Source organism: Miniopterus natalensis, chromosome 3 (genome assembly GCF_054644295.1).
Source record: "Miniopterus natalensis isolate mMinNat1 chromosome 3, mMinNat1.hap1, whole genome shotgun sequence".
Classification (NCBI taxonomy): domain Eukaryota; kingdom Metazoa; phylum Chordata; class Mammalia; order Chiroptera; family Miniopteridae; genus Miniopterus; species Miniopterus natalensis.
In genome coordinates, this window is record NC_142083.1 from 7661647 (window position 1) to 7687135 (window position 25489).

Below are 25489 nucleotides of genomic sequence, written 5' to 3' on the forward strand. Positions count from 1 at the left end.
AAGAAGATGGAAGATCGCTCCCAGGTCTTTGGCCTGAGGAACACTGAGGAGGATGTTTCCCTCAACTGAAATGGGAGAGGCTGCAGGGGAATGAGCTTGGAGTGGGGAAGGTCGGGAGGCCGTGACTATGTGAAGCTTGAGGTGTGTCTTAAACATCCGAGTGGAGGTGTGGAGGACACAATTTGGTATAAGAGGCGGCGAGTTTGGGAGAGAGTTCTGGTTTGAAAATATAAATTTGAGAGTCATAGTGTTATAGGCGGTGGGAATGGCCCCAGGTGTCTGACTGGTGGGGTCAGAGCAGACCTGGGTTCAGCAACCTTGGTACTTGAGTCCTGGCTAGGAAAGAATTCAGAGCCAAGGGTCCAACTATAAGAGAACACTTATTAGTAAAAATCCAGAGGTAGAAGAAGTAATTCCTGGAAGAAATGGGCTGAGGAAACAAGTTACAGAGGTAAAGGAAGGGCCTTGGAGCTTGGGACTGAGGAAGCTGATGGTAACTCGCTGCGGGTAGGAGAAAGGGGAATCAGAAGGGGAAGAGAAAGGGGAAGGTGCCATTGTGCTCTGGGGAGGGAGCGTGCACTGGGTCCTATGTCCTAACCAGGGGTGGGGAACCTTTTTTCTGCCAGTGGCTGTTTGGATATTTAGAACCACATTCACAGGCCATACAAAATTATCAACTTAAAAATTAGCCTGCTATATTTGGTCAAATATGCTTCTCTTTGGTGAGGCCTCGGCATGGCCAGACCAAATGATTTCGAGATTATACATATATGTATAATCTACCCCAAGGGTTTTAAGGGTGGAAATTTTAGGGCAGGTCCCAGGGGAAGGTTTCGTTATAATACTCAGCAGCTTTCCAGTGTGTCCTTTCAAGGTCTAGGTCTCCACTGATTGATTTGTCGGCACCAGGGCAGGAGGGTCATTATCCAATGCAGCTGGTCCTGAGGTCAGCTGTGGCTGGTTTTGCTGCTTTTCTGGGCCTGGAGCTGAAATGCAACTGGGGCCTAGGTGTTACCTCTAGGGAGGAAAGGTCAGGGGGTCCAAACCGCTTGACCAGAGATACGCTAAGGGAAGAAAGGCCACCCTGGGGGCAAGGTCCCACCCAACAATTGTCCTTTGCTAGGCACCTGGAGCTTTCCACCCTGATGACCTTCTGTACCTGGCCCATTGTCCTTGCTCTCTCATGTCTGTCTAACTGCCTATCACAATAGACATATATTCCACACTTAGAGTTGAGACTGTTAAGATTCCCAAGGAAGTGAGGTTAACTAGAGAGAAGAAATGAGCCCTGGGGCACTCCAACTCCCCGTGCCCGCCCGGATAGTATCATCAGGAGGAAGCAGCCATTGGCTGTGTCAGAGGCTGTGAGGGCCACTTAGCGAGCTCTGTGGAGGTCAGTGTGGATGGAAGTTCTGCAGTAGTGGGGACACAAGCCTGACTGAAATAACTTTTAAAGAGCAAGAAAGGAAATGGAAAGCTCAATACAGGCAGCCTGTTATGGGAGAAAAGGGAAGCAACTGGGACTAGAGCAGCTGGGGCTGGGGCCCAGGTGCGGGCCAGGCTTTCCGAAGGAATAATGGACTAGTAAGGTTTGCAGTTGTCCCCAGGGTGTAGCATCTGCCTTGCCTAAGGCAAGAAAACAAATCTCTCTTTGGGACCCAGGAAGGCCTTTCAAGAGGCAGGGTGGCCTCGATCACCTGCCTACTCCCCAGAAGTCACTTATAATTATATCATTCAGGCTAGGGTGGCATGAGAATGGAAAAGATTGGAGGCAGGTAAAAATGAGAAACATAAATAGCTTTAAAAATAAAGTAGTGGAGGCCAGAGTTGTAATATGTTTTAAATTGTATTGTTTCTCCACCTAGTGGTCAGAAATCAGCTTGTTATATTTTCTACTATTTTTCTCAGACATTTGGAGAGGAACTGAAATGGATCAAAAAAAGCCTCTTTCTCATTATTAGTGTTCAAATCAACATCTTCAGTGTAACATGCTTTTTGTGCTATTTTTTAAATTAATTATCATTTTAACAGTATGACTAATTGTTCATTTGAACATAGAACCAATGGTTGAATATTTTGGTATACAAGACAAATAACATGGTTATTAATAGCCATGAGACAGGAAAAGTGAGGTAATGAGAAAGAACACATAATGGGAAATGACCAAGGTTGGAAAGGAAAGGTTAAACAGTTCTTTTCCCTGAGGTCATCATAGTCAGGTTAAGGTTTGTTTGGGGGTTTGTTTGGTTTTTTGTGGGGGTTTTTTTGGCTCTATATTTTGATGAAAAGTAAGAATTTACCATTATAACCTTTAAAGCATTACAAATGCTTTAAGCTCTCCCCAATTTGAGACTGGCCACATCAGTGGTGCACTGCCATTGAGGTAGCTGACTTCATCTGGAGAGCAGTGACTTCAACAAGTCAGAGTTTTATGATTCCTCATGCACTGGGTGTAATATAGGAAGACATGGTCCAGAGGAAGACTCACGGGATTATCATTCAGTGACAGCAGGCACAGAATGAAGTTTTATGGGTCACTTAGATTTCCCCCTTTTTGAAACAACAACAACAAACAAACAGACAGTGAAGAGTGAAAGCCATGATTAGCAAATAAAGTTTAAGGTCAACAGCTTTACATCTTTGAAAGTCAGGAAATAGAACTCTAATACCTTCCAAAAATGACAGTGATAATGAGGGTCATAACGGAGCTTTACTTTCGCTGTTTAATTCCACTTGCTACAGCCTAACAAGGACTATGCTGAAAGGCCTTCCTGACTAGACCTACTATTATCACAACCGCTAAGCATCCTTTCCTTCCCCACTACTCATGCCCTCTGGTTGGTTTTCTATGACTTGGGCTGTGACTAGTCCATTGTTTGCCTCTGTGTCTCTGTGGAGCTGTCCTCCATGCCCGGAGCACTGCTGAGCCATTGGTGACACACTGATCTGGATTTATTCATGACACTCACCTTGGTCTCCGCACTCCCCCTCTTACTCGCTGGCATTCCTGTTCTTATTGCTGTGCCTTATTTGTTGAACATTTCCATGTTATACATTTGTGAATTCAAACCTATATAAAATAAACCAAGACTTATATGCTACAGTGTTGGGTCCATGAATAAACGTGTGCATGCAGACGTTATCTGCAGGTAATAAATGGTTCGCATAATGTGTACACACGTAAGTATGGATGGGATATGCAGATGGCCTTCACTTTGCTGGTATGTCTTATTTACCCAAGTGTTTTAGCAAGTAAACTACAGCCTGGCAGTATTTTTCACTTCATATTCATCTTCATAAATGACAATAAATAATTCACCTAAGTGGGGAAACTTGTCTCTGCCAAGGGCCATTTGGATACTTATAATACTGACTATAAGTGATATAATCTTATTTTTATGTTAGAAAGATCACGTTGGCAGCCATGAGGAGGGGCTGCAAGGGGGGAGAAGAGGAAAAGCATTGTCATTGATAGAAGGTGGCCCAAATGGCCAGTACAAGAGTCCACAGTAGAGACTCTAGAGCCCTGTACTCACGTCTAGCTGGAGACAGGAGAGAGATGGAAAGGGGAATGAATTACAGGAGACATTAAGCACATAGAACTGATGAAACTTGATTAATTTGATGTAGGACTGAGAAGAATGAGAGTAAAGGATGACTTGAGGCTTAGGTGAACATGTGAGTGGCAGTGCCATTCACCAAGGTAAGAAACCTAGTAGGGACAGCAGGCTTAGGCTGAGACGGAGGAGGGAACCTCAGCTCCTGAGATGTTAATATAGAACCAGCAGTTGGACATCCAAATAAAGATGATATATGATAGATAGATGATTGATAGATAGATGATAGATAGATGATAGATAGATAGATAGATAGATAGATAGATAGATAGATAGATAGATAGATAGATAGATGATAGATAGATGATAGATAGATAGATAGATAGATAGATAGATAGATAGATAGATAGATATAGATAGATGATAGATAGATAGATGATGATAGATAGATAGATAGATAGATAGATAGATAGATAGACAGATAGATAGATAGATGATAGATAGATGATAGATAGATGATAGATAGATAGATAGATAGATAGATAGATAGATAGATAGATAGATAGATAGATAGATGATAGATAGATAGATAGATAGATAGATAGATAGATAGATGATGATAGATAGATAGATAGATAGATAGATAGATAGATAGATAGATAGATAGATGATAGATAGATAGATAGATAGATAGATAGATAGATAGATAGATAGATGATAGATAGATGATAGATAGATAGATAGATAGATGATAGATAGATAGATAGATAGATAGATAGATAGATAGACAGATGATAGATACATACATACATACATACACACATACATAGAAGATCTGAAACTAAGAAGGAGGCCTGGGCTAGAGATTTCAATATGGGAGTCTCCAAGATTAAAAAAATATGTGAAGCTTTGGGGGTATTTGAGACCATTCAGAGACAGATGTAGAGTAAAAAAGTAAAGGAAGCCAAGACTAGAACACAAAGGAACACCATCACTTAAGGAGGAAAATAAACCCACAAAGGAAATTGCGGGATACTGGCCAGAGAGACAAGAGCTGAGGCAGGCGAAATTTGTCACTGAAACAAAGGAAACTCAAGGAAGGCAAAATGACTGATACTGTTAAGGGCCACAAAGCAATCCATCAAGATGCAGGCTGAGAGGTGTCCAGTGGATTTGGTAATTAAGTCTTTTAAGAGTAGTTTCAGGAAGGATTGGCAATAGAAGCCAGATTGTCATCAATGAAGAAATGAGAGGGAGCAGAGGAAGTGAAGTCAGTGACTATAGACGTCTTTTTCTACTTTGGCTGGAAAAAGCAAGATTATCGTGCATGATGTAGAGGGTTTAGAGAGGCAAAGAGAGGTGTTTGTTCTTTATAAATGAGTCAATTGGGCTGAAGTAGAAAACAAAGAGTGAAGTATCTGGGGACAATGAGTGAAAGAAGAGGAATAACAATAATAATAATATTAATAATATATTGATGTGCAGGAGAAAGGGAATATTAGGATTAAAGTCACTGGTAATTCAGGTAGGATTCAGATCACAGGCGGAAAGAATAATTTTGAGAGGGAGAAGGTAAGGACGGTACAGCTAGGTAAGTTTGTGGGTTAAAAGAATGTATTTTCTTAAGAGAGCTCACACCCAATAAATGCTATTTTATCAGTGAAATAAGAAATGAGGTCATCTGATTATAAGGGAAGGGAAAGGAATTTAGGAGATTTGAGGAAAGTGGTGAAAGTTTTGAACCGCCATTGAGACAGATGATGCAAGAAGTTTCACTAGAAAAAAATAAGTGTAATGAGATTGTAGAAAGTGTAGAGGATACCGTTGAGATTGAATGCCAGTTATTTGTAATGTCCAGAATCAATAAAATGGCAATTTTCTCCAGCTATGCTAATCAACCCGAGAACAGAAGTAGAAAATATAGGTGGATCCATAAATCATTAGGAATTTGCCAGCCCAGGTATCAATAACTGTTAAGAGCAATTGGAGTGAAGTGATTCGAAATGAAGCACCTTGGAGTCCAAGCCACAGGTAATGGGAGTAAAGCCATGTGGGGAGGATTTGGAAAAGAAGACGGGGCCAAGGAATGGAACTAATTCTCCCGAGCATCTATACTATAAAACCATCAAATGCCTTCAGAATCCCAGAACTGAATTCTTGATATACTGCTGTTTTAACAAAAAACCTATTGCTGCCCTGAATCAAGGGATTCATTGTATGTGCTCACTGTGAATGGAATGCTCAAGCTTTCCAATTCTCCAGTGTTTTTTTTTTTGCATCAGTAGCAGCATACATATAGGCTAAAGCTTATTCTAATGACTTCTGAAGTTTTACATGAGAGCAGATACTAAAGAGAAAAGAACAATTTTTAAAAATACCCCCTTTTTATTTTTTTATTGTAAGTTGAGCCTCTACTGGTTCCATTTTTCACTTTTTCTTCTTTCTGTTTCCAGAAGCCCTGTCAATGAAGAAAATCAAGATGGTGTCGTGCACTTTGATGGTAAGGGGCAAAAAGATGTTTGATTTATCTTTTTGTTACCTCATATTATAGAAATTTAAGTTAATCATTCTCATGGGGTTATTAATGGGTCATCATCACCATTGGTCCGTGCAAGACTCCTCTCTGGTTTTATTTATTTATTCAATTTCTCTCCATGGCCCACTCCCTTTCCTCTCTTTTCCTTACCAGAGACAATTGGTCTAATGTATTTAATGTGTTATGTGTCTGTACATATTCTTTGCATACTGTTCCATGTGTTTATATATTTCAGTTTACATGGGCCCTATGTTAGAACTCACTTTATTATTCACACTCAACATCATGTGTGTGGGAGACCCATCCACGTTGCTGTGTGTACTATACTTCACCTGTTGCTGTTCGGTACTGCACAAGTCTTCCACGGTGTGCACTCATGGTGTGCACGTTCAGCACTCCATGGTACGCATCCTGTGCATTCACGTTTTCTCTCCAACTCACTAGTACCACAAATGAAAATTCAGGGCACCTTCTTGCCCCATGTGGCCCTCTGAGAGGCTTCTTTTAGAGATACATATCCAGGAGTGATTGGGCTGCTCCGACGCCATGGCACATTCATTTGGACCGGGTAGGACTAGAGTGCGCTCCCGAAGATCGGCATCTGTGTGCCCGTCCATCAGCAGGGCAGGAAGGTTCCAAGATGCCGACCTGGTGTTATTCAGGTTTCCAATTGCTTCCAGTCTTATAGGTATAAAATGAGGCTTTGTTTTCATATCTCTGCTTACTTCAAGGATATGAGTACTTCATTTGTTTTTTTGCCTTTGTGTTTCCTATTCTGGGAAGTTTCCAGTTTATATCCTTTGACTCTTTTTTTTCTTGAGGTTGGTGTTCTTTTCTGGTTGACTTGCAGGAGGAGTTCCTTGTATTCCAGATATTAATCCCATGTCAGCTGCAGACATTGCAAATACCTTCCCTCATTCTGTTCATTATCAACTTAGCCCATGCTGTCCTTCACAGAACATAATAAATATTAATACAGTCAAAATTGTTCATGTTTACCTCACAACTTATACTTTATAAGTTTTATCGAAGAAATCATATCACTAGGAAATAAAAAATTATCTTCTATTTTCTTCTATGAACTTCATCCCTTATTTTCAGATCTTTAACCTTTTTTCAGCCCACCTTTGAGGAATTAGTAGAAATCCAGATTTGTAGCCTCGCGTATGGAGCTAGTTTTCCCATTGCCATACTCTAAAATCTACCCTTTCCTCCTTCACTCGTAATGCCACCTTTATACCATATCAGCTCTATGTGTGTGTGCACTACACTTATGTGTATGTAAGTTTATATATCTGTCTTGAGCTCTCTATCCCATTGTCTGTTTCTATACCAACACCACACTGTTTTTATTATCATTGTTTTAGATCATGTCTTAGTATCTGGTAATTAGGTGATATTGCTGAACGCTTGAGCAGTAAAATATCTTGTTTAAAAAAATCTAGTTAACTTGATTTGTTTGATACATGAAAGTGAATCATTGGGAACAAGTAAGTCAGCAAGTGCAAACTAGTTGTGATTTTCTGGTAATACCTTTGTTCCAGACAAGCCCACAAAAGCAAATGTGGGCTCCTTTCATAAAGAGAATAAAGGGCGTCTTCATTGTCTTATGAAAGCCAATGAAATGATTTTATAATTAAACTACAAGTATCAAAAAGCTGTAGTAAGGATCTAAACCACATATGCTATTTTATACTTCTATATCTTTGATAAAATGTAAGTTTTATTTGATTATGAACTGTGTGGAATATTGTATTACATCTAATAACCCTGCATTAAAGTGCTTCTTAATTACAGTATGTTAAATTTTATTCTTTTTTTAACCCCTTTAGGTGCTGGAAATCCAGATGAGGTCAGTTTTTTTTTTCCTTCTCATATTATATTGCTGTAACCAGAATATTTAACAATTATTGGTATTCATTTTCTATTGGTATAAACCAACAAATGAAAATTCTTATGAGTAAAGATGATATTTTTCCATTTATGATCTTAGTTCATGTAAAGTGCTTGAGATATTAAATACAAATCATTACTTCGACTTATAGCAATTTTATGGCACTGAATATAAACTTAAGTCTGGCTACACATCTGAATTATATAGCAGGATATAACATGAAATCTTTCAGGGTTTACTTTTATAGTCTATCTCTAAAAAGGAAGTAATATATTAAACAAGCCAAATTTACATACACTTAAATTTATGCTTGTTTTACTAAATACACGATCTATGTACTATGTGTACACTCCCTTTTTGAATAATTAAAATTCATTATTATTCATGTTTTCTTGACAGGAAGAAAGTGATGGAGAAACATATGAAGACATGTATGAGTTACATTTTTTCCTATGATATTTTCCTTCTAAGATGAATAGCATGATATTTGTAGGAGGGAGAGTGGATGGATAGTCAACATTAAGGGGGAAAATCTTTACTGGTCAAATGACTGACACATAATGGTCACCTTTATGTTAATACAAAGGACTAGAAGTTCTTTTCTAGTTAGGATTTCACAGAGGACTGTGTTAAAATGCTGTTGGGTGAGAAAGCAGAATCTTGCCTCTAGAGAGACCAACAGCAGGCAGGTGCTCTTGTACCTGTGAGTGCATGCATGAGACGGGGGGGGGGGGGAGAGAGAGAAGGTGGGGTAGAGGGGGAGAGAGAGAGGAAGGGGGGAGAGGGGGAGAAAGAGAGAGGAAGGGGGGAGAGGGGGAGAGAGAGAGGAAGGGGGGAGAGGGGGAGAAAGAGAGAGGAAAGGGGGAGAGGGGGAGAGAGAGAGAGAGGAAGGGGGGAGAGGGGGAGAGAGAGAGAGAGGAAGGGGGGAGAGGGGGAGAGAGAGAGAGAGGAAGGGGGGAGAGGGGGAGAGAGGAAGGGGGGAGAGGGGGAGAGAGAGAGAGAGGAAGGGGGGATAGGGGGAGGGAGGAAGGGGGGAGAGGGGGAGAGAGAGAGAGAGGAAAGGGGGAGAGGGGGAGAGAGAGATTCCGTTCCTGCCGACAAGCAGCAGAGCAGGGCCTCTGTAGACAGCGGCCCCCGCTCGCTGGCCCAGGCTATAAGGGAAGCAGAGCCCTCGGAAGGGATCCTCACCGTGCGCCTCCTCCGGGTTTTCAGACCGAGCTCACACCCCCAGGCGCGGGGAGCACCCCGGCTTCCCCCCTTCATCCAGGCTTCAGACACTGTCCCCCGGGGGGGGCAGAGGCCCCTGGGATCGTGAGCAGGCCGAGTCCCCTCGAGCCCGCAGCTGATGCAACAGCCCAACCATGTCTGTCCACAGAGAAGCATCCAAGGAGCGAGAGAAGCGGAGGGAAAAGGAGGAGAAGAAGAGGCTGGAGCTGGAGAGGAAGGAGCAGAAGGAGCGAGAGAAGAAAGAGCAGGAGATCAAGAAGAAGTTTAAAGTAAGAGCCCCACGGCAGGGCGCTCGAAACCTCACACGGTGGAGGTTTACTCGGTGGTGGCTTTCTAAGCACTCACTGTCTCACGACAGATCTTCTTGTCCAATACACTCCCTTGTCCCTGCCCGAAAAATGTAGCGGGATAAAATCGGAAGAGAAAGCGCTGGCTTATCCTGAGCGGGCGTCACTCGGTGACTCAGAGGCCTGGTGGCCGCTCCCCTCCTTACACACTCGTGTGCATCCCCCTGGACTAGGAGCCTGGGCCACGCACGGCCCTGGGGCACGTGCTGTAGTTGTGCCAGGGCCACAGGCGTGTGGGGAGGAACCAGACCTGTCTCCGAATAGTTTCTGGGAGCTGCTGGGCCTGCGGGCCTCTAGCCCGGGCTTCCGTTGCCTCCTGCGTGCGAGCCGGGTGCGCGGCCTTCGCCGCCCGCTGTCTCTCCTCTCTGCCTCTGCCTGGCCCGCTCCCCTGTCCCCTCTCGCCCCGGGGTTCTCACTGTGGGACATCGCTCTCTACCGCCCACACTACGCTCGCAGGCTGTCTTCTCTTGGCTACACCGTCCTCGATGGCGTGGCCCATCCGTGTGGGTCTGGAACGTCAGCTATACTTTAGAGTGAGTGACAAGGCTATTCTTCGCTTTAGAAAGGATTCATATCGCTGTCTTTCAACATTTAATTCCCCTGAAACATTTATTACATAGCCTGAATGACAAAAATTTGATTTATATATAACTTCTCAGTGTATTTATTATATTAAAACAAAAGTTCAACAGCATGGTACAGGGAAAATGTAAAAACTTAGTCAGTTAAGCAAATGCGGATTCAAGTCCCAGCTGTGCCTGTGAGTTTTGTGATCATGGGTATATTACTAAACTTCTGTGAACCCCAGATTCTTAATTTTTTAAGGTTAAAATAAATGACACCTCCCCCGAAAGTTTGCTGTGGAATTAAATAAAATAGTGCACATAAAGCACTATATCTTTTATAGGTTCTCATTGAATTTTGAAAAATCTTACTATATATAAGTAAAATTAAGATTACAATGTGAATATTAAAACATTTTACTCTTACAGAATATATTGCTACCAACATTTCTATTTCTCAAGTGGAAATTATGAAAAACTCATTTCTTAAATGAAAATCTTCACAGTACACATTTTATGAAGAGACGGTTGTAGTTTTGAAGGAATTATGAGAAGTTTTTTCTGTTTTTCTTTTGGAGAAATCAGTTTTGCTTTGTTTCACTCACTTATTCAAGTAACAATTTTTGTAAGAACAATGTAGTGTGGGAACCATACCACTAAACATGAACTCAAAAGCTTATTAAGACTAGGACTTCACAAGCTACATTCCTCCCACAAAATGTTAATAGATATTAAAGTAAATAAATTAAATAAATATAAGAACTCTTGCATAGTACCATACACCCTTAATTCTGACATAAAATATTTTACATTTTAAGATTCTGAAATTAGGATGCACCTTGACATTAGTGGCACATTGTAATTTAAATTAAGCTGTTTGCTTTCTTTCTCAGTGGCCTAATAATTTGTCTCACAATTCATAGCATCATAAGTTCAATAAAATAAGGCAAAGCTTCTTCAAAAATCACGAGGTATATTTGCATATTGAAAGATCCGAGAAATTCTGTCTTAGAAGACATCCATTTAAGATTAGGAAATTAGATCGTTAGGATTCATGGTCTCAACTAGATTATTCCCCTGCTGTCAAGAAGCCACTGCACTGTTCAGGATATTAATTTTTAAAACCTCACAACAGTTTTTGCTTTTTTTTTTAATTTACAAAGCTATTTCTAAAATGTTATTTTATTTATAGCAGGTAATGTCTACTCCACATTCATAGACATAATACCACAGAATTTAAAAAAAAAATAAAGAAAATGCTTTTCCCACAAGTACATCCCCCGCCCCTCCCTTAGCTCTTCTATAGAGCCAGCAGAATAACTTCAGTGCAACGTGAGAAAAAACCTTTGCCAACCAAGCATATCCCATAGAAACTCAGTGCCCAGAGTGGACTGTCTTACGTAAGTGGAATTCAGATATTAGTGGCTGCTGCTTTTATTCTTTTTTCCCCTCTTTTTGTTACTCTTTACCTGAGAATATTTTTTCCATTGACCTTAAGAGAGAGTGAAAGGGAGAGAGGGAGGGAAGAGAGAGAGAGAGAAACACCAATGTGAGACACATCGATTAGTTGCCTCCCACATGCGCCTCTACCGGGCCGGGGATCGAACCTGCAACACAGGTACGTGCCCTTGACCAGGAATTGAACCCCAGACGCTTTAGCGGGAGGGCTGATGCTCTAACCACGAGCCACACTGGCCAGGGCTCTCAGAGGCTTCTTCTGCAAGCCTTTCGCAGCGTCGCGAAGGTCCACAGCCCACCGCTCTCTCCTGAACCCCGAGCACATGCCCCTGTTCTGCGCTGGTCCTGCTGGCCCTTGCGAATGTCCCCGGCTTCTGCTATAAGGACACTCACCAGGCATGACATCCAGCCTCCGTTTCTAGTTCAGACCTGTAATGTTGGGCATAAGCAGGTTGGCAAGTTGTGGGCATACGGGCTTTCACAGCCGCATTCCTCTCTCCCCCTGCGCAGCTAACAGGCCCCGTCGAAGTCCTCCATCAAGCCCGAGCTTGCTGCGACGTCAAGGGCGGGAAGAACGAGCTGAGCGTCAAGCAAGGAGAGCAAATCGAAATAATCCGCATCACCGACAACCCCGAGGGGAAATGGTTGGGCAGAACCACCAGGGGGTCATGTGAGTGCCAATTGCCCTTTGACTTCAAATCACCATCTTTTTGAGCCAAAATGAAACGTTTTTCCAGAGCTGCTCATAAACATTAAGTTAGGAGTTTAGTTCAGGGTGGACAAAGCTAGGGAGATTTAAAATGCCAGGCCGGTTCCACCCTGGCCTCACAGTGTTATCTTCTAGCCGGGAACAGAGCACACGGTTACATTACTCCGGGGAGGGAAGGGGGCATTAGGCTCCTCGGCGACGTTAGAAGGGAGAGAATGGGTCACGCGAGTCACCGTGGAATCTGGAAAACAGCCTCCAGGCTTCCTCCAAACCACACAGCAGAAAACTTGGACAGGGCGCAGCCAAGCGGGTGTCTAAACGGGAAGCCTATAAATCAGAACAGCAAGCGAGGAAGGAAGGGGACGCTTTAAAGAGCAGATGCGCGATTGATTTATTCACAACTTTAAACCGTTGAAGCCGCAGTCATGTGAGCACGAATCGTTCCCCTTTTGGTAGATGGCTATATTAAAACAACTGCGGTACAGATCGACTACGATTCCCTGAAACGGAAGAAAACCTCTCTCGGTCCTATTCCATCAAGACCCGCCGAAGACGACCAAGAAGTTTACGATGATGTTGCAGAGCAAGACGAGGTCAGCAGGTATGTGCAAGGCAACCTGTGAGCAGGTCAGGCGGCCCGCTCGCCGGGGATTACGGAGGTTAGGGCCCCTCCACATTTCCCACTGCTCTCTACCTCTAGGCTGAATTACCGGTACAGGAGCTCCAACGTGGGTGCAAGGGCATTTGAAACTCCTGTTTTTATTTTACTCTTTGTTTATATGTATCAAATGCTACTTGAAAAATAACAAGCCATTTGCCCGATCTTGCCAAATGTGTTGTCATTCCAAAATGCCGTCCTATAACATTCACTTGACCTTAGGGATATGATGCCTAAAATAAATATAATTTTGTAAAATATAGGCATGACGTACAATATTTAGTTCTAAGAAATATAAAATTTTTCCTCTGAAATCTTGGAGTGTAAATACATTTGTTGCTCTTAGTTGAACATATAACAAAATAAAAGAATGCTTTTCACTGCAACTCTACTTTGCTCTTTAAAATACGAAGGTAAAAACTCAACTCCCTATGATCCCTGCATATCAACTAAGGGGCCAACTTTCCATCGCCCATTCATCCCACTAGATTAGGGTGAAGCTCCCCCACACAAATGATGGGAACACCACATCCTCTCTGGAGGAGCCAAGAGGGGAGAGGAGCCAACTCCTTCGCTGTACCTGCTCTTCCCCCTCAGACTTCTGCTTCCTTTCTCCACGCCCCCGTCTCTCTTCCCTAGCTCCGGCCTTCCTTGTGCTTTCTTCCACGCCCCTTCTCCTTTCATTCCTTCTTTCCTCCAGTACCTCCCCTTCCTGGTACCATCACAGTCCCTCCAAGTTGGCAGAAAAGGAAAAGGGCAGTGTCCAGCCCAGTAAGAAACCCTTGTTTTCCTGGGCCCGCACTGTGGCATTGGGAATCCATCGCTGTGGTCCCCAAAACATGATCTGTTCTAGATTTCACCCAGGTGAAATGGGTCTGCTTTCTTCACAGCTCACATCTTAAAGAAAAAACGTTTTCATTATCAACCATTTAAAAGATGTGAACTATCAAGATAGTAACATACTTTTATGCACATGAAGAATTAAATTTCCCTATTGTGGTCTTGACCTCCTGCCTTCAATGAAATCTGTTGTGTTACTCTCTGGCAGTTTTGTCTTTCCAAAATGAATTATAGCCTGCAATGCCTTCTTACCATGTTATGACCATACATTATACAAATGTGTATCAAAACATGCAGCATGGCCCAGCCAGGTGTGGGCAGTGGTTGAGCATTGACCTAGGATCCAGGAGATCTTGGTTAGATTCCTGGTCAGGGCTCATGACCAGGTTGTGGGCTCGATCCCCAGTGGGGGCTGTGCAGGAGGCAGCTGATCAATGACTGACTCTGATCATTGATGTTTCTACCTCTCTCTCTCCCTCTCCCTCCCTCTTTCTGAAATCAATAACGATTTTTTTTTTTGATATATGTTTATTGATTTCAGAGAGAGGAAGGGAGAGGAAGAGAGAGATAGAAACATCAATGATGAGAGTCATTGATCCAGCCCACAACTCGGGCATGTGCCCTGACTGAGAATCAAACCCTGATCGCCTGGATCCTAGGTCGACGCTCAACCGCTGAGCCACGCCTGGCCGGGCAACATATATTTTTAAAAAAACAAAAAACATGCAGCATGTACCCTGGAGTTTACAGATCAAGAATTGGTTCTAGTCATCAGAACCTACTTTGGGAGTCAGCAAATGTCAGTTTCAAGGTCTTCGAAGTTCTAAAAAGTCATAGTCTGAGATGCACAGAAATTTTTGGACACATATCCTTCCACATATATTACCATGTTATAGTATGTTTATCTTTTACATGTTTTTTTGAAAACACATTTCTCTTATTTGGGGGCTGAAGAACTGCAATCATCTTAATAAATGCATATATACACTGATGCACATACTCAATAAAAAATAATAAATCCACCAAAAAAGATGTTCTTAAAATTGAGCATCATTTAACCATAAGAGGTGACTGTTTCCCAAAACTAAACACTACTCCCTCTTCCATTTTATCAAGTCCATGCAAACCACATCTCTACAAGATGTGCTCCAGTTAAAACATGCAGCAGAGGGTCTTTTCTGTAATAAATGGAACCGGAGGAGGTGTATGGTTTTAATGCTCCGTACTTTAAACAAGTATAGAACCACAGCGTTGACTAGCCTCTATTCCTCTCATGCATTTTTAATAAGAAGATGAAAGAAGAGACATAATTTCCGCACAAATTTTGTTTTTGAAACTACAGCTGCTGCTGGCAGGGATCTCATAACAGAACATGCTTTGTCCTGAGAACAAGGAAAGATGCTGACGGTAGCCGGCAGCTTGCCCTGGCAAGACTAAGAGAGAATAAGGCTCCCTGCTCTCCTCCCTCCTGCAGATGCCTCCGGTCCCGCGCTCCTCACCTGCGTCTTCCCGACCCTCCGGGGTGGGAGGGCTGACCGTGCACTTCAGGCTCGGAGCAGGCCAGAGGCTTGAAAGCACGGGTTTTGGCAGTTGTCTTCTTTTTCTTCGCATTTAAGGCAATTTCTGGAATAAACATGAAAACTGAAGGAAGGCAAATTCCAAATGCAAATTCCAGTCCTCCATCACCTGGCACAGTTTTTCTACGTGTGTTTCCCAGTCCTTCCCCTTCCTTTTGTTGGTGGCCCTTTCTCTCCCCTTCTCTTTTCTCACTCTCCCTCTGCTTACCTCTACTTCATCCAGTCAGTGTTTTGTATTCGAAACAGGATTTTAGAAAACTAAAGAACTGCTCTAGGAAGGAAATAACGTGTGGCAGCTTTGCTCCTGATTATGATAACCTTGCTCCTTGGGAACTGAGTGTTGGCCAACCAGATTGTAACTCCACATAACTCTATCTGCTTTATGCTCCAAAGGAAGTGTCAGAGGACATGAGTGTGAAAATAGTATGTAAATACAGACGATGCTTAAATTCATCAAAAGTTAACTACTTGCTTATGTATTAAGACATATATAGCATGTTTTTCTATAAAGTTCCTTTAGCAATGGTTTTTTTTAGGTTCAAATTAACTGTAGATCTGCATCGGACTAATTTCTTCGATCTGCCTTCAAGGCCGAGGAATCAGAGATGACTATAGAGTTATACTGTAGGGTTGTAACAGCCGACGGGTGCCTGGTGCAGGCACATTAGCCAAAGGGCAACCCTGGGGTCCAGCGAGTGTAGCTGGGTGCGGCCAACACAGCATCGCCCAGGAAGGCAGGGCCCGAGGCCCTGCCCTCAGCGCTTCCGTTCTCTGAAAAGTTTTGGTGAAGTCGGTTAATTTCTCAGAGCTTCCGTTTCTTTCCTACAGATGGAGGGAACTGAAGCAGATGAATTCTGAGGTGTTCCCGTTCTCACAATTTACACTTCCTTTGCTGCCACAGAATCCCCATTCTGGTGGCAAACACAGGCGAGAAAACAGACGATTATAAAATAGGGCTGTGGAATGGCAGAGAAATAAGAAATACAAGCGGTGTGGGCTTAGAACATCGGGGACCACTCTGTAAAGGCCCATGAGGAACATTCCCGCTTTTTAAATGTTATCCGTCTTAAAATAAAATGGGATGCTGTGCTACTAAGAGTAACATGCTGTGGTTATGAGATGTTGAGAGAGAATTGAATTTAACTCAATAATGTTTCTATATGACTCCTGGAATAATACTTTTTTTTATAAGTCCATCTGTGGAATGATGCAATAATGTACAATCTGAAAACTGCCTATGGGAAAATGTTAGAAGCCAACGGTATCATTGTTTTGAATACTTTATGTAGTATAAAAACTCACGTATTCTTATTAGGTTTATTTTGTTTTGTATTTTGCCTTGTTACCACTAGGCCTTGTCACTATTGATCTTTTATGATAAAGAACAATTTTTTCCCCTCTTCACATATAACATCCTAAGATCTTTAACTGGAGCATTATTTCTCTTTGGTATCACAGCTCCATGCATGTGCTTCTCTTCCTGATAACTAAATAATTCATATACTAATTTAATGTGTCTCTTTTTTTTTTCTCTAGCCACAGTCAGAGTGGAAGTGGAGGTAAGCCACACACTTTTAGCACAAGTGTCTCAAGTCATCCACATTTTCATGTATGTTAATGACAAGATGCTTTTGTTTGTACCTCATGAGGAGCATGGTAAAGTGGCAGAAAGAGCACTGGACTGAGACCAATGACGGGGACTTCAGTCCTGGTCACAGAGTGACCCTGAGCATTTCACGTCTTTCTCCCATTTGTTACGGGTCATAGGCTACTCCGCTTTCAGTGCACCCAGGGCAGTCCTGATTGTACCAGTTGTATAGGCATAATTATTAGAGCACCCCCCTTCCCTTTCAGAAGTATGCTTGATTGTCTGATGACATATATGGTCGCCTTAGCTGTGACTCCTAGAGACTCCTTGTCTTCTCACCAGCAAAATAAGGGAATTTTACTAATACCTTGCAGTGCTAACATTTTCATCGTAAAAGTCAAATTTCAAGTTCATTGTACATATTTTTTATTGATCGGGGCAACATTGGTAATAAAATCATATAGGCTTCGAGTGCATAATTCTATAATACTGTATATTGTATTGTTTGTTCACCAAAGTCGAGTCTCCTTCCATCACCATTTATTCTCCCTTTTCCCTCTTCTGCCTCCCCCTAGCTCCCTCTCCCTCTGGTAATCGCCATGCTGTTGTCTGTGTCTACGAGGCTTTGGGGGGGCTTAACCCCTTCACCCAGCCCCGCAACCCCCTCCCCTCTGACGGCTGCCTGTTCTCTGTATCTATGAGTCTGTTTCTATTTTGTTTGTTATTTCATTTTGTTCATTAGATTCCACATATGAGTGAAATCATATGGTATTTGCCTTTCTCTGACTGGCTTATTTCACTTCGTATAATGCTCTCCAGGTCCATCCATGCTGTCACAAAGGATAATATTCCTTCTTTTTTACTGCCAAGTAGTATTCCATTGTATAAATGTCCCACAGCTTTTTTATCCACTCTTCTGCTCATGGACACTTGGGCTGCTTCCATAGCTTGGCTATTGTACATAACGCTGCAATGAACATAGGGGCGCATATATTCTTTCAAATCAGTGTTTCTGGTTTCTTCAGATATATTCCCAGAAGTGAAACTGCTGAGTCACAGAACAGCTCCATTTTTAATGTTTTGGGGTACCTCCATTCTGCTTTCCACACTGGCTGCACCAATCTGCCTTCCCACCAGCAGTGCATAAGGGTTCCCTTCACGCCACATCCTCACCAACACTTGTTGTTTGTTGACTTATTGATGGAGCTATTCTGACAGTGTGATGTGATAGCCCATTGTGGTGTTAATTTGCATTTTCCCGAAGATTAATGAGGCTGAGCATCTTTTCACATGTCTGTTGACTATCTGTATGTCCCCTTTGGAGAAGTGTCTATTCAGGTCTTTTGCCCATTTTTAATTGGATTGTTTGGGGTTTTTTGGTGTTAAAATAATCAACAGACCAATTTACCTACTGTCTATGTGAGAGTTGGAGATTAAAATTATTTTTTCTTTAAATAGTTGCTATGAAAGAAGCACACTTTGTTCAGTTAAATGAGACATATTTATTACCAAATTTTGAGTGACTGTTACATGACCAAATTACAAAATTAACAGAATATTTTCTCCTTTTAATCCAAATGAAGGGATGTTCCCACCTCCTCCGGATGATATTTATGATGGGATCGAAGAGGAAGAGGCTGATGATGGGTAAGAATGATCAGTGAACTGCCATTTTGCAAATTATTGTATTTACTAAAACTTACTGTATTTACTGAAGTTTTGATTTGTAGTTAAAATAAAAAGCAGAAAATAGTGTTCCTTATTAAATTACCAAAAATGATTCCAATGTTTAATTAACAGCCATAGTAAATCAGGAAGTATAATTGCACCATACTTCAAATGAAGTGGTACATTGTTTGGAAACACCTGGACAATTATATCAAAAGAAGTGATAAAGAAAAGGGATAGAGAATTACAGATGTTGTCGTTTTTATTTTGCAAATGTTTCTCAATCATTTATTTATCAACTAATAATTTACTTCACAACAGTCTCTGAAGAGTCTATCAATTGAATGGCTATCCTTGTATAATAGTCATAGTCATAGGAAACCCAAATAGGTTGAGACCATCTGCTACCTGTGGCAAAACCAATACTGAATACCCCACCTTTTAGCTGTTTCAACTTTCAAAATGGTGTATCTTAAATTGTAAGGCCTGTTAACTTAATTTTAATCAAAAATAAAGCTAAATTAATATTGAAAACTTAATCCTGACTTAGCTTACTATTTTAAGAACCAAGAGAAATTTCACCACATAGGAAAAAAACTAACTTACTCCTTACCTAGCAGCAGCGGTGTTCAAAGCCCATGACCTATAAGTCGAATGGCATCATCTTGATGACTACGAGTAACTCACTGCCTGAATGAGCAATGAAGTATAATTATGACAAACCTGAATGTCCACCCAGTGTCTTTGTGTTCCACTGATTATTCCATTCTGATCAATGCCTTCATGCTCCTAAGCTCCACACCACAGGGTGAAGAGAAGAGTAACTCGTGGTCCTGGGGGATTTTGAAGATTTTAAAGGGAAAAGATGACAAAAAGAAAAGTATACGAGAGAAACCTAAAGACTCTGAGTCAGACAATAATGAAGGTTCATCGTAAGAGCCAACCAACCAAATCCAGCGCACAATAACTACACTAATATTAATTTAATCAAATCCTACTAATACCTTATAACCAATAACCAAATTCTAGCAGGCTTACACAATTTTAATATTATTTTAAATTAATCGTTTTAGCCTCATTTACTGTCTCACCCTTAAACTCATGCATTTTCGTAAGAGGAGCACAAAGTATTTAAAAACCATTAAATGATTCAAAGATATATTTTGTTTTCCCTACACACATGCACAAACACATATACATACATGTGCACGCACACACACCCTCACACGCATACTCACAGGCTCCACTTAATAGGACTTTTTTAGCTGTAACATTACATCTAAAAGCTCAAAATTCCAATGCCACATTTTATTATATAATATTTTATATTGATTACTCTTCAAAATATACTTTTTTAAAAATTAATTTGCTAGACATAAAGGACACTATTTGGAATTTCTTTTCTCTAAATACAGTACTTAAAGTTTTTAAAACTCTATTCCTCAGTAGTGACATATTAATTCTATTTAAATTATATATTTATCTTATACTAAAGTCATCCTAAATATCTTCAGTTTGTCTACATAAAAATTAATGTATAAATTTTCTTTCCATCCCTTTAGTATGAATTCCATGCATGTGTATTTGAAGGATCTTAATCATGTCATCTGGTACATGATTCAACCCTTTTGTGAAACACTAAAACAGCACTCAATAAATCAGACACTTAAAATTATCAGTAAACATAACAAAGCCTCTTTTGATGAAGCATTACTCAAATATAGTCCTTACTTAGAAGTAAGAGCCAAGGTTGTTTTTTCCTGCTCCATTTACACAAAACCTAATTCTAATTTTGGATCATCTGAACTAATGACCTCTCACACTTTTGTAAATCTGTGCACCATTCTTCCAGTGATGTGCGTGCATGTGAGTGTGTGTGTGTTTAGAGTTCAGAAAGGAATAAAAGCAAAGGTCTTTTTCTGTTGCCACTAAATGCCCCCCAATGCTGATTTCGGATCACTTCTGTTAATAAGCGCTTCCTCACTCTTTTCAGTGGATATGCCCCCTTATTCACCATTCTCCCGCTGGGGACATACACGTCCATACTGGGGAAACACGGGCATACAAGCATTCCTGTGACCTTTGTAAATTTAATCCTGCATTTCTACTCTTGGAGTCAAACAGTTTTGGCCTGAGCTGTGCCACAGTGAATCCAAAATATTGAGGCCATTTAATTTACTTCGTTGTAATAATGTGCCCAACCGCATAGAACAAATCTGAAAACATTGGCCCAATGGCTACGGCAAGAAGAAACCATGAATGTCTTGACTCTTGACTTTTTTGACCAACATTGGAGTTCAAAAAAGTCTTGCTAAATTCCAAATTGAAGCAGAGAAACTGGACTTAGTGGAGAAATGGAGGACGGAGAGAAATGATGGTCAGCAGATTGATTGGCCTCTCTCAGCCCCAGGCTGTTCCTTGCTCGTGTCTCCCTTTGAAAAAGGAACCCATTTCTGGGTTCTATTAGTCTGATTATAATTGTGTTCTCATTTTCTTTCCAGTTTCCCTTCTCCTCCTAAACAACTGGGTAAGTGATGAAAACTAACTGTATTTTATACCTCAGTTCTTGCCGATTGAGTAGTGAGAAATCATTGGATATAGTCATAATATCTGGGTTGAAGTTCTGACTGAAAATAAGAAATTGTTTAACCTTGTCAAGTAACTTCACCTTGGGTGGCCACAGTTTCTCAACAATGAAATGGCATGAAGAGGGAAATTCTAAATATTGATGGTTTTTAAACAGTCCTCCCAGTGGTAAAGGGTCACAATAAAGAAAGGAACAAGCAGGCAGGGGTGCACACCAACATTCCCCATGTCCCCTGAACCCCGATTCAGTCAGAGCTTGATATATTGGACTTCTGCATAAAGATTTCTAAAAACAAATCAGATTAGATGCCGCCAGGCCCTTCAAGATCTAACTTTTTTATTTTTTAAAATGTATAATTTATGTTATATTTGGAAAATTTTCCACTGCTAAATATGAAAGCTTCTTCTTTGTACAATTTAAACCAGCTTATTTTTTTTTTTAGCTGAAACAGATCTTTAATTTCTTTTTCTTGAACAAAATGTCTCACAAGAATATTCAGAGGCTATCAAAAACTTTGTTTTAATTTATAAATAAATTGAAAGAGCAAACCAATACCAAAGATAATATATTCTTCCAGGCTGTTTATCTAATTTGTTTTGAGTTATAAATTTGAAAGTATAATCAAATTGAATCAGTGTAAGGCACTCAGTAAATAATGAGCTTGTGTCTTAATCTGTAATTTTCAAAACATATTCGAGAAACAGCTCCACAAACAGTAGGTATAAAATGTAAGAAATATGATCAATTAAGTAAAAATGTATTTTTTGTTTTAATTTTCTTTTGTTTTTATGTGTTCTAAGTGTATTAATGGGATAATAATTTTCCCTTATCTGGAAACCAATAATATGTCATTTTTTCAACATGTTTATTATGGATTCTTCATAGAGCTAAGCAAGCTTTATCCTTTGAAATTAATTAACCTGAGTGGGGAGAAAAATCTATATATAAATACAGAGAGAAAGGAATTTTTAAAGGAAATCCAGTCCTTGCCACTACCAGAGAACATTTAAACTCTCTCTGATGGTGGTTCCTTAAGCCTTTGTGTTCTTCTACTCATCTCCTCAGCTGCATTTGCTGTGGGCCTTTAACCAGAAGTCAAGGAGGAAAAGTATTACAGACTGGAAAAGCCATTGAACAGTTCAGGTCATAGTCCCTTTTCTACCAATACTGATTCTCAATTCCTGCTGGTATCAGAAGTGTCATATTAATAGAATATTCTTTCCATTTTAAGGTGGTACCATACTCAGTATATCTATTACTGTAAGGGAAAAGTTAGGAACAGATCAATGAGTAAAAGAGAATGATTGATAGATGATAGATAGATAGATAGATAGATAGATAGATAGATAGATAGATAGATAGATAGATAGATAGATGATAGATAGATGATAGATAGATAGATAGATAGATAGATAGATAGATAGATGATAGATAGATAGATAGATAGATGATAGATAGATAGATGATAGATAGATAGATAGATGATAGATAGATAGATAGATGATAGATAGATAGATAGATAGATAGATAGATAGATAGATAGATAGATAGATGATAGATAGATAGATAGATGATAGATGATAGATAGATGATAGATAGAGATAGATAGATAGATAGATAGATAGATGATAGATAGATGATAGATAGATGATAGATATAGATAGATAGATAGATAGATAGATAGATAGATAGATAGATAGATAGATAGATAGATAGATAGATATAGATAGATGATTGATAGATGGAGAGATAGACATACATAGACTAGATATAGACATAGTCATAAAAATAAAATGAGCCTTGGCCGGGTGGCTCAGTTGGCTGGAGCATTGTCCCATGCAACAAAAGGCTGCAGGTTCGGTTCCCAGTTGGGACACATACCTAGGTTTCGGGTTTGATCCCCAGTTGGGGCACTCATTGGAGGCAACCAATCAATGTTTCTCTCTCACATCAATGTTTCTTTCTCTCCCCCCATCCAAAAAAAAAAAATCAATGAACATATCCTTGGGTGAGGATTAATAAATAAATTAAAATTAAAAGAAATATTATTATAGCACCCCAAATCCCAAGAGAATTTTGATTTCAATACTGCCAATGACCAGTAACATCATTTTTTTTGTCAGTAATCTACTATCCTGCCATTCATCACGCTTGTGAATCTTCAAATAGTCTGTCACTAGTTTGGTTTCTTTATTTTTTTTTCTCTGAGAATGCTAGTCACAGCCACGGTCACTGGTTTTTTGAGGGGAATTGCACACAGGTATCCAAGGAGATCAGAACCCTTCCCCCTGAGGAACAGACAGAGCTTCCGGGAGAAGTGCAGAGGCCTCGGGGAAACTCATGTTGTCCTTGAAACACTGTGCGCTCCCGCTGGGCTTAGACAGCAGCGGTTCAGCCTCTGGTCTTTTGCCTTCTGTTAGAAGCGGGAGAGGAAGTCTACGACGACGTGGATGCCTCGGACTACCCCGCTCCTGCAGCAGAGATGAGGTAATCAGGGTGTCCTCCTCGCAACCAACCCATAAAACCGGGCTGCCCAAGGGGCCGGGTGTCTGCTGCGCGAGGTCCTGAGGGCTGTCTCCTGCCTGGTCCCAGCTCTGCCTGCGGCCAGGTTGGCAGTGGAGAACCCTGCCCCTTCCCCTTGCCTCCCCTGTCCCTGTGGGCCTGCTCACTGTCCCGATTGTCCTCTGCTCCCAGACTCACTGATGTCTGCATTCATTCATTCACTCACTCACTCACTGGGGAAATATCACACTGAGCTCACTGATTCCTCTCCTCCCTTTATTTTCACTCTCTCCCCAGCACATCTTGTCCTGATGGCGCTGCTTAGTTTACACACCAGCCTTCACCCACCTTGTTTAAGCCTCTCCTGTGGGAAGGCTTGATCTTTAACAGGACTTCTAGGTTCTTTTTCACAAAAGCATCTGTTTCTCAAAAGTTCCATTCAAATTAAAAAAGTCAACAGTGAATAGTGACCTTCTTCAGCTCACCTAAGGTTTCGATTTAATATTAGGCTAAAGTGGTAAGAAAATCTAAAATCAGTTCCTATAAAAGGAGTACCTTTTGAAAGCCCTTTGGAAATAGAAAGTAGCATGGTAGGATTCTTTTTTATGCTCCAATAACTATGTGAGATGATCTGACACACATTGCATATAGAAGCAGACACATCTCTAGCTTTTTCGAGGAAAAAAGGCGAGTAAAAAGGTCCTGGACGTGATTAGTTGAAGGATGAAAGTAACCTAAGTGGGATACAGTAAGTGATGTATCCTGAGTGTACTGGTAAAAATGCATAAATAAATTCCAAGCATTTATTTCTTTATCAAGATTGTTAAACTAATTTTACCGGACAAAGGGCAGTACCAAGATTAAAGAAACCGAAGGGAAAATCCACTGTCATTTACGTACCAACATCAAGTTGGATGAGCAAAGCAAAGAGGGAAGGTGAAAGAATCCTTCCGCTCTCTCAGTTCTTCAGGAATGGAAATCTAACCTCCGGTACCATGTTTAGTTTTAATATTCCTCACCATCGGGAAACGCTCCTACCCCTGACCGTTTTTAATGCATTTTTCTGTCTTGTGTTACTGTAGAAATGTCACTACATAAAATAGCTCTCTAGGAAGCCAGAGTCACACATTGGCCTTTTCTTCAAGAAAAATAAACACCAGCTGATCAAACTGAATGTGATATGTCACTGTTTTCTCACTGGTTGCTTATTTTGAGAGTTTAAAACAATTTTATGTTCTCTAACACAGTATTGTGTTTTTAAATAAATTCTTTTCAAAGGTAGGTTGTGTGGAATTTTTAACCTTTGTGTGTATTCTGATAACTTCAGAGCGCTAATCGGGGACCCAACTCCACCACCACCCAGAGTATAGACGGGAGATGCTGAGGGAGGAGGTGGAACATTGTGCTGACTCACCTCACAGGGAAGGGACTAAATCCTAAGACTCAGAATTTAAGAATCAACATTTTAAATGAATCAGCTATAAACAAAACTTTATCTTAGGTCATCTAGATAAAAATGAGTACCAGTGTTTAAAATATTTATTATTCACTAATATTCTGATTCTCTTCTGCAGAGATTCATAGCCTTTCCCTAACATACAGAACCCTAGCAAATGGTTCTCAGCCTTGACTGCAAATTACTGTCACCCGGGGAGCTTTCAAAATTTGTCAGCACATGCACCCCAGTTAGGCTAATTAATGAGACTCACGTTAATTTAGTGTTATCAGAGTTGCTAGGAATTGGGCAAGGGCAGGGCTATTTTTTAAAAGCTTCCCAG

The 25489-nt window shown here is 40.8% G+C and overlaps 1 protein-coding gene across 1 annotated transcript in view; it reads left to right on the top strand.

The window, feature by feature from the left end:
* Positions 1-25489, top strand: part of FYB1 (FYN binding protein 1) — an 82548-nt gene that overhangs the window by 42630 nt on the left and 14429 nt on the right. Inside the window, exons 3-13 of the mRNA XM_087815287.1 lie at positions 6011-6057; positions 7926-7945; positions 8387-8418; positions 9363-9483; positions 12093-12252; positions 12748-12892; positions 16903-16925; positions 18538-18601; positions 19417-19554; positions 21124-21149; positions 23630-23696. Coding sequence (XP_087671413.1) covers positions 6011-6057; positions 7926-7945; positions 8387-8418; positions 9363-9483; positions 12093-12252; positions 12748-12892; positions 16903-16925; positions 18538-18601; positions 19417-19554; positions 21124-21149; positions 23630-23696 — 843 coding nt within the window. The remainder of the gene's footprint in view (positions 1-6010; positions 6058-7925; positions 7946-8386; positions 8419-9362; positions 9484-12092; positions 12253-12747; positions 12893-16902; positions 16926-18537; positions 18602-19416; positions 19555-21123; positions 21150-23629; positions 23697-25489) is intronic.